The following is a 10,004-nucleotide window of genomic DNA, read 5'->3' on the forward strand; positions in this document are numbered from 1 at the left end:
TCCATAAAATATGTCAGTCAGTTTGCTCAATGATAGAAAAGGTTCCCTAAAGGAAGGCTGGGGAACACTGATCTAGTGTTCACAAATTATTAATATATTAACTACAGCATATAGAAAGAAAACATGTCCTCAGTTCCTGCTTGGGTTACAGTTGATGTCATAAAGACTAACTTAGAATCTGTTTATCAAATAGCCCTGGAGATAACACAGCAGCAAACAAACACATTTCATCCTACTGTGGAAGGCCTTTCTTGTACAAAGCTATTATCTCTATCTGGGGCTTGTTAGCTTGAACCTGTCTGTCCATTTTACTCCTACATCACTCACTGTTAAATACACATTAAGTGTGAATACCAGGAGGGCAGTTGCATTTCTCATATGCTGACACTATGTCTGGCACCAACACCACATTCAGCCGCTGAGATAATGCATCTTACCCATTCTATTGTTTAGCCACAGTAACTGAACTCTTTTGACTTTGTCTGTGGGCTTTTTTCAAATGGCTGAAGGTAATAATTGACCACTTAACAGAACTGCAAAGGCCTGGCTGTTTCAGGTTGTGTAGACAGAGAAGCCTGAAGCAGTTAATTTTTTTAAGGGGTTATTCATGGGACCTCCGTGGTCTTGGACATTTGCCACGATGTCAAACTGTACATAGAAGGTACCATTATGCAGGATTATGTGACTGTCCTCAACAAACAAAGAGAAATTTCCAGAGAAGCAGGGATTACCACGACTCTGATCTGCTTCCAGTCCAGGCTGTTGAATGACGTCAGGTGGTACTCCCTTACTCAGTTACTATTTCTGGCAAAGTAGCTACTATAACTGCTGCATGATGTGTATAAAATCAAATATACATCATCCACTGCCTTTCAGCAGGAATCACCTTGAGAAGGGAATATCTAAAAAAAAATGTAGTTTAAATTTTCTTGCATTCATCCTTGTATTTTTGTTAGAAAACTGTGCCCTTTATCTTCCAATAAGAAAATGCATTTGTAATTTTCAGTTTATTTATATATGTAAACAGTGAGACAGAAATATGTACAGCAACGTTGTTCGCTTTTTTTGCATGTTTCGCGCCCACCGTAGTTACTCCCTTGGAAAGGGAAGGTGAAGCGAGTAAGTGGCAATCTGCATCTACACCACTAGATGCTACTAAATCCTACACACTGGACCTTTAAAAATGGGCTGATTTGGCTCTGATAATCACCACTGTGTAGTCTTGCTCAATGTCCCGCCCACAGCACTCTCTGATTGGTTACAGGTCTCAAGTAATAGCCTATCAACACTGAAGGTTGCACCATCACAACCATTGAAATAGAAATACTCAAGTAAAGTACCTCAAACACAAAGCAACTCCCTTGCTTCAGGAGAGGGTTTTAAGGAGAAACAATGGTGGCCATGAAAAAACGCAAACGGGCTTATTTAGTGCCAGTGTTTGGTTTATCCCTTCTGGGCAACTATAGAAACATGACCCCAGGAAGAGCGCCAGGATTTGAAGCAAATTTGACATAGTAGCCAAATCAAATAATTACAGCAATGGTGTCTGCCCGCTGGCCCAAAAAGACGTTTTCCCATAAGGTTACATTGTAAAAGAAGCGGCTGTAAAACTGTGGATGCATAAATAATTTCTCCCTGGGATTATTAACGTATTTCTGATTCTGATTATTCACAACCTCTGCAAAATGACTTGTTTCACTATTAGAATTTGATCCATTCAGTCCGATTACATTTTTAAAGTCTAGAAGATTTGCAAGATTAAATTATTTATCGCCATTCAAATGGAAGTCTCTGGCTCAGTCTATCATGTATTCATCCGGGTCATTTCTTTGCAGTGGGAAGTGCCTTTTTTTTGTTTTATGCGCCACTGAGCAGCTTTCATAGGAATGAACGGAGTGCTGTCTCCAATGCTGTATCCAGTTATCTTTATACATCCATGGGTTCAACATGGCAGACCCCATGGAAAGTGGCCCGCGGGATCTGTATATAAAAACGTCTCATTCTAAGGTAACAAAAAACTATTCCTATGTTCAGTTCATGAAAAAACACGAACTATCTAGAGCCAGTATATGGTTTTTCCATTCTGGCCTACTGTAGAAACATGGCGAAGCCCACCTCTCTAGATAAAAACATCCCATTTCAACGTTACAAAAACACAATGATTCTTATTTTCAGGTGATTATACACTAATGAAACATAGCTATGAATATTAAACTTAATTACTGACAATAGATCCTCCTCAATGTTACACACAGAACCTTTAATTTCAGTTCTTGAATAAATGTACTCAGTCACACTCCACCATTTATTCAAAGTTTTGACACCAACATTTTAATGCAAATGTATATTGGTTCCAAATATCAGTTATTGGTTTCCTTGATTACTAATAATCTGTATCTGCCCTGAAAAAAAAAGGTATGGGAAGCTGAAAACTGCTCTCACACAGCTGCTTATATTGTAAGATTAGAAGACATTAAAGTGAGACTGTTGCTGCTTCTAAAGTGAAAGATCATCCATCTATGAGTCAAACTAGAACATGTGGAGTTTCTGTGGATCAGTCTCCCTAACCTCAAACACCTGACATGTCCACTTACCATAAGCTCGTGTTCAGTGCGATGTACCCCCAGTTTCTTCAGCCCAATCGTCAGGTCATTGACACAAATGCCTCCATCCCCGTTCACATCCAGGACTTGGAAGAGCACTTTCAGTCTGTGCTCCTGCTCGGGCCCTCCGCATATGTCACAGGGATGCTCTGACTGGCCGGGATTCGAATGCCATTCACCGGCCACCGGCTTTCTGCTGACTGGTTTAGATGTGGCAGCTGAGGAGGGGTCTTCAGCGTGCCCGCCGCCCGGGTCGACCCCTGGGTGGGACTCTGCGGACCGGCACTGGCAGAATACATCGCTGAGCAAGGAGGGCATCAACGCGCCCTGCCGGTGCATGAATGACCCGGCTGACAATGCGATAGCTACCGGCTGAAAGTGCGATAGCTACCGCTGACAGTGCGATAGCTTCCGGCTGACCAGTGCGATAGCTACCGGCGACAGTGCGATAGCTACCGGCCTGAGCCAGTGCGATAAGCACCCCGGGCTGACAGTGCGATAGCTACCGGCTGAGAGCTAAGGAGCACTTGAGGCTACCGCTGTGTCTCGAGCCCTTACTACCACGTCACATGTCCCTCGGTTTCAGCCGGTACTGAAAGGAAAACCTACCGGCTGCCGGTTCACTCACAAACCGCACTTTTCACCACGAACACGCCCGTGGAGTTCACTTAAAACGAAACTGGTTTCTCTGAATAGTTTAACTCGATAAATTAGCTCAGCTAGCCGGCGTTAACCTCAGTGTTTTAGATAGATGCTGGTGAAACCGTCTGGCTGTCAGCGCTCTGACCGGCTTTTAACATACCTAACGTTACACACGTTAAGACTTTACACGGAGCTCCTTTATCACATGTGACGAAAAACAAAGTTCCTGCTCTACAGACTGTTATCGGTACGATATTTATTCCGATATTTAAGTGCCGTTAACTTGCCGACCGTTGAGGATATACCGGGAGCCGGGTGTGCCAGAAGTCTCGCTCTACAACGCGAGATTACAGCTTGGCCGCATCTGCTTGAGTGACAAGCCAGGTGTCTAATTTAGAGGATTGACATTTTGGGGCGATAATACGATCAAAACTGAGAATATATAATACGAATTTGAGGATATGGAATAAAAGTCTGATAATACTTTTAAATAATATATAATTATAAAAAATAAAAGCACTTTCTATGGTGGTCAGTGTATGCAAATGATGTAGCCCACAAGGCCTTTGTTAGTAAAGTGCATTTCTCTTCTTTCAAGTTTTAAGTGAATCAAATCCAGTCATTCACCAATATCTCTCTTCAAGCTGGACAACATAACGTCTATCAGTAAAAAGTACAGGAACCTTGTGGCTGAATTAACGTGTGTTATTTTGAATCAAGCTGCATTTGTTGTTATTAATTTGCAAACTGCTTCGTCAGAGAAGCTTCTATTGTCATTGAGACAAACACATTAAAATTACCATTAGCATTACTCATATTGACTTTAAATACTACGTTATCACAAAACAACAGAATGGCACCGTACAAATATAACATAAAGCTTTCATATTGTTATACGTCTTCAAAATTGTACCTTACTGTCAATACAGCTAGGAAAGCCACCCATCTTCTGAATGTCCTCGGTCTCTAGTTTCTGGTTGTACGGTGTCATGAGTGATTATTCTAGAGGTTACAATGGGTCATTTTATTTAAAAAAAATGGTCTCACTGCAATGCAATGGCTATATGGGGACTGATATCAACACTCATTGAATCTACAAGAGTCTCATCTTTCCAGTTAATCCCAATTTATACAATTCCAATACTGTTTATGGACCATAGTATGCAGAAATATATAAATACACACCACATGCATGGGCATGTCTGCAAAGGGGTGACTTGTGGGTGTCAATAGAACCTGTTTTCATACAGATATCTTGAGGGCAGAGGTCAAGTGATCCATTTCAAAATGGCCAGGCCAGGTTTTCCATCACCAAAATGTAGTCTAACTTTAAAACGTTATTTAGCCCTCTTCCTGACAAACTAGCATGATAAACCAATAGATGACTTAGGTCTTCTAGTTTCACAAGATATCAATCTTTATTCTTAGTGAAAAGAGCTTGAGGAGCTTTGTATTATAAAGCTGACTGCAGTAACTCCTCAGCGCTGTATAATAACAATATAATTCTGTCTACCCACAATGCCCCACCTAAAGCACCAAGGGCTGCATCAGTCCTCACAGCTTCAACTCTGAAAAACTACCCATCATTCATTCCACCATCCATTATGAATTCTTCAATATACTGAAACATATAAGAAGAAAGATTCTATAAGAGATTTTCCTCGTCTTTCATATCATGTGGGTGTTGTGACAGACCTGCTGTCTTTTTATCAACTTAACATACATTTCCAAAATGTGTGTATCCGCTGCCATCTGCTGCTCGCGCCAAACTGACTGAGGAGACCTCTGGAGCTCACTGAAATCATTTGGAAGATGAACTCTGAGCCCCCCTCCAGTCAGAAATCTGTGTTTCTTCCTGTCTCTACACTGTGCTGTTTGAACAATCTATGAGCAGAGTGTGACACTAGAAGGATGTTTTCAGAGTCATCAGTCAAGTTTTTTCTCAACTAATGCGGGTAGGTTTCTTTTTTAATCAAAAAACTGAAATGTATACACACACATTTGACATTATACATTACATTATTTTATGGCACATTGAAAGTGTATTTCTAGTTTTGAAAATAAATATTTAAAATTGTGTGTTAATTATTTTGTATTGTTCATTTTCTAGTTATTGAAATATTGAACTTAAAAATAGGAAATATTCATAATAGGCTCATATTCACCAACTTCGACTGTAAGATAAGGTGCGATAACGGTGAGTATTTTTTTATTTGGCTTTTAAAAAACATAGTTTGTTTGGCCCGCTGAGTGACTGGCGTTTGATTGAGCCAATAGTAACAGAGAATATAGCATGACCGGGAGATTACTAGCCAATCGGCTATCAGTGGGCGGGGCCTCCCGCCCAGCTAACGTAAGCGTTGTTAGTAGGAAGAAGAAGCCGATTCTGGAAGCCATTACGTTGCGCACATCAATTGAGTAAATCCAACTATTTTTGCGTACAATACGCACAATTATCTCTCCAAAAGAGCAATTTCTGCAACTATGGCATCGGTCGCGAAAAAGAGAAAAATGAATTTCTCGGAGAGAGAGGTGGAAATTATTGTGGAAGAAATAGAGAAACAAAAGCACACACTGGTTAACCACTTCAATGCTGGAGTCACCCACATGGCAAAGAATAACGCGTGGGTGGATATCCTGAAAAAGGTGAACGCTGTCACCACCTGTCCCAGAGAGTTGCCCGAGGTGAAAAAGAAGTGGTCCGACATGAAGACGGAGGTCCGGCGGAAGGTGGCCCAGGCGCGGGCAGCTATAGAGGGGACCTCCGCCGACTGCACTCCAGTTCCCGTCATCCTCACTGCTATGCAGCAGAGGATCTGTAACCTCCTGGGGGAGGCCACCATCATCAGCTTACCTGCAGGAGACTCGGATGCTGAGATAACTTTACCGGTCACAGTGAACACCGCCGCGACTGTCACACTGGCAGAGAGTGAGTTGGTAAAAGTTTTCACTGTAAGCATGCTCAAGATGCACTTAGTGCCAGATGTGTGTACGCTGCTGTGCGGAGCAAGAAAAGTTACTGTGTTAAGTGAAAGATGTGACTGAGAGGCTGAGACACACTGCTGTGTAACAGGAAGTAGATCTCCAGCAGTGGAGAGATGCTGCATTACTTACAGCTGCACAAGTATTGAAATATTATCCAATTCACAATATTGTCTTGTGTCATACCCTTCTGAGAACCAAGGAAAAAAGTGTCTTCCAATTTCATTCAATTCCAATCCTAACACTTGAGATATCATTGGAAAGGCCAGGGTGTCCTCTTTAGAGCTTTGATTTAGACTTTGAAGAAGAAAACGACACAATATAAACAACTCAGTACCATCTAGTAACCAGAGCACAGAAGTGTTGAACAATGAACAAAATAATCCCTCGTCTCAGTCTATCATCTTCATGCCAAACTGCACTTAATGTGAAGATGAAGATGGAGCTATGACATTATGTAAAAGATTATATTGCATCATCCTATATGTATTGGAAGGCAACAGCATGTATCTTTATCTATTGCCACCTTAAGCAGTGTACACTAATACTTTTCATGGAGCGAGTGGAACTCTTTTTACCTCTGAACTGACACGTTAAATCAGTGGAGCTGCTGCCACCTTGCCACCCATTTTAGCTTCTGTGTAAATCAAAAAGCTTTTGACAGAAAATGACCTTTTTTAAAAATGCACTATATCATTTCTGCCACTTTTGTAATCAAAACAATACAAAAGTTTGATGTCGCCTTGAAGTAGTGTGGGATCATGGGAGTTGTTTTCTTAATTGTTAAACAACCACCACTGCTGATCTGACGTGACTCCGGCAGATATTGTTCACAGACTGGGTAATGTATTGAAGTTGTATTCACGTCACGTTCGCCGACTGCTTTCCTCAGTTTCTGTTGTATCCCAAGTTTCACTGGAAGTTATAGCAAGTAACATATCAGACACACATTATTTTTCCATATTGTACATATGTGTCTTAAAAGATGTGAGCGCACCGTGGATGCGTTACAGAGTTCTAAACTAGTCTTATCCTCCTTTCCTTCGTGACCCAGAAAACCATGCTGGAACATGCATATGACTTACTATTACCCTGATTTCCAGATCTAATAAATCACTTGGCTCTTGTTGGAGAAAAATACTAGAAATTTGGCAGGTTTTCGCCTAATAATTGAATTATATTTTAGTGTTTTAGATTGAATTCTTTTTCTTTGACTGTTTGTTGTTTTTGGCCTCCATATAATTCTGTCCGTATTCTCTTTCAGCTCTTCCAGCTGGCTCAGCTACAGTCTGTGATGAAGCAAAGCCACTGAATGGTTAGTCTTTTTCTAATTACATGATACTGTATAGCTGACGCATGCAGAGCAGTCAGTGTGTTTCTTAGTTGAACAGACAGATGATCATTACCTGTGATTTCTGATCAGCATACTCTGAAAGCAGATACCTGAGGCTCATAAAGATAGATAAAAACTGATATGTGTCATTCTTGATACCACTAATATTTCAACAGTTGACTCAGTACTGTACAAATATACAGGCAACAAATAACTGCAATTACCAAGAGAATGATGTGAAAGTTCAGTTTCAGTACAGTTGGACAAATATTGATTCCTTGAAAATTGAACTTCATCTCTCACTGGAATATTTTGCCTTTTCTGATAGTGAAGTAAATTTCCTCTCAAGATAGAAGCCTGAATTCACATACAGAAGCTCTCCTATTGCAGATTGCATTCTGATCATAAAATAAAAACTCAACGCAAGATGTTTCATGTTAAAAAAAGTACAGAAAGTAACCAGAGTGAGTTCTGAAGCCCTCTTTAATGTAGCTCCACCAGTCTCTACTGTGTAGCGTTGGTTTACAGGGAATATTTGAATCCTTCAGCATCGGTTTAGCAGCCGGCAGCTACCCACCTCTTGATCATCATCCACATTTCTGGATCTATCCAACGACAGCAATTCATTCTTATTGGCTGTCTTACATTTTAAGAACCAGTTGGTAGAGCTGCAACAATTAGTCAATTCATTGATCATTTATCAACTACTAAATTTCTTTTGTCCTCTATGACAGTAAAGAATGTCTTTGGGGTGTGGACAAAACAAGATATTTGAGGACAGTTAATGTAAATGCCGAGGTCTTTGCTAATTATAGCATTAGGTAAAAATACCCTTTTGGAGCCCAAATACTATAGTCAGGCAAACAATTATGTTATGATGTTGCTGATTAACAAACAATGTCTTTATATAAAAAAATAAATAAAGTTGATGAGTTTCCTTTAGTCTGTCTCCATCAAAGTGACAGAAATATGAGATTCTGTCTCCACTGACAGAATCTCATATTTCTGTCACTGTTTCTGTTGATAAGACTCTTTATTTTCCTGATAACTAACCTATGATGAAGGGTTTGCTACAGACGGAAACATACTGACTGTGTGACGTATGCCTGCTCCCAAATATATTTTCAGTTTTGGGTCTGACTGGAGACTTGCAGACTATTCGGCCACAGTAACAGTTTCCCTGTCCTGTTTCCAGCTGAAACAACGTACCACACTCTGGAGGACGGCGGCGTGGTGGAGTACTGCACCACCACTGTGAGCGACTCCACTCCCACCGTGGTGGCCACCGTTGAGGCACCGGTGGAGATGCTGGCCTCGTCCTCAGCTTCCCCGCCTCCGCCACAGGGTCAGGCCAAACCTCAGGAGCTGAAGAGCCGCATCGCCCTCAACTCGGCCCGCCTGCTGCAGGAGCAGAGAGTCACCAACGTCCACATCCGACAGATCGCCCAGCACCTTGAGGGCCAGAACGAGCTGCTGCAGATGATGCGGCGCTCCCAGGAGGCCCAGGCGTTTGCCCAGGAAAGACAGGCGCAGGCCCTGGAGGGTACCCAGGCTGCCCTGCTAGCGTTAGTGCAGATGCTCAGGCCCGCTCTCAAAGACCTGCGCAAATTCCTGCAGAGTGGGACTGAGGTGGCGAACCCTAGCAGCTCAGCAGCAGGAGGGACAGCTGAAGGGGCAGGAACAGAGGAGCAGAGCAGGCCCAAAACTCCTCCACCTCCTCCACAACAAGCCGAGGAGACACAATAGATACTGTGTGTGTGTGTGTGTCTGGGACACTGAGACTTCAGAGAACAATGAAAAGCTTGTCAGAAGTTGCCTCAGAGAGAGCATGTACAGAATTTTACTTATGTTTTACGGTTTGGACAGAAGAAAAAAGAAAAACTTACGTTGCGAAGATTATTTTTACCGTCTGTCACTTCAATTAGGGAGTTTGTGCTATTTAATACATTGGATTTAATATTGAAATTGTGTTTTTATTGCAGAGATGCAGGTGGTCATCGTCCTGATGTTAAATGATGAACATTTAATCCTTCGGTTTTTTCAAGTCTATTCTGAATGAAGAGTAACTAGTCTTCTTTTTTAAGAACAGAGTCAACTGGAGTCGTCAGTTCGTGTGCACCGTCTTCAGAACTGAATAAAATTTTAAGAAAATTAGCAGCCTGTGTTTTGTTCACAGGGTGCACCACTGTTAATCAACCAGAAGAGGTCAGTGTGTGTGTAAGCAATCAATCACAGGTGGAGCAGCAGTGTAGTTTGAAGTACATATTGGGATGAAATGTATTTAATGTGAAATACCACAGCCATTTATTTAGTTTTTTGTTATATATATATATAAATATAAATTATAAATTAGATTTACAAATCTAATTTATATAACAATTTATCTAGTTATATAAATAACATGAATATAGCAGCAAAAAAGTCATGGTGTCACTCTCCCTCTG

General features: G+C 41.3%; 2 protein-coding genes across 2 annotated transcripts in view; one reads left to right on the top strand and one right to left on the bottom strand.

The window, feature by feature from the left end:
* The window catches only part of slc25a25b (solute carrier family 25 member 25b), a 24,624-nt gene extending 21,567 nt beyond the window's left edge, over positions 1 to 3,057 (bottom strand). Inside the window, exon 1 of the mRNA XM_035667772.1 lies at positions 2,595 to 3,057. Within this exon, the coding sequence (XP_035523665.1) occupies positions 2,595 to 2,942 (348 nt within the window). The 5' untranslated portion in view covers positions 2,943 to 3,057. The remainder of the gene's footprint in view (positions 1 to 2,594) is intronic.
* A 2,138-nt stretch (positions 3,058 to 5,195) lies between these two features.
* On the top strand, positions 5,196 to 9,956 carry naif1 (nuclear apoptosis inducing factor 1). The gene is made up of 3 exons (XM_035667437.1): positions 5,196 to 6,174; positions 7,492 to 7,542; positions 8,756 to 9,956. The coding sequence occupies exons 1-3, from the start codon at positions 5,730 to 5,732 to the stop codon at positions 9,304 to 9,306; spliced, it is 1,047 nt and encodes a 348-aa protein (XP_035523330.1). The 5' UTR covers positions 5,196 to 5,729; the 3' UTR covers positions 9,307 to 9,956.
* The last annotated feature ends 48 nt before the right edge of the window (positions 9,957 to 10,004 follow it).

Source organism: Morone saxatilis, unplaced genomic scaffold (assembly GCF_004916995.1).
Source record: "Morone saxatilis isolate NCDOM2014 unplaced genomic scaffold, NCSU_SB_2.0 Contig21, whole genome shotgun sequence".
Taxonomy (NCBI): Eukaryota; Metazoa; Chordata; class Actinopteri; family Moronidae; genus Morone; species Morone saxatilis.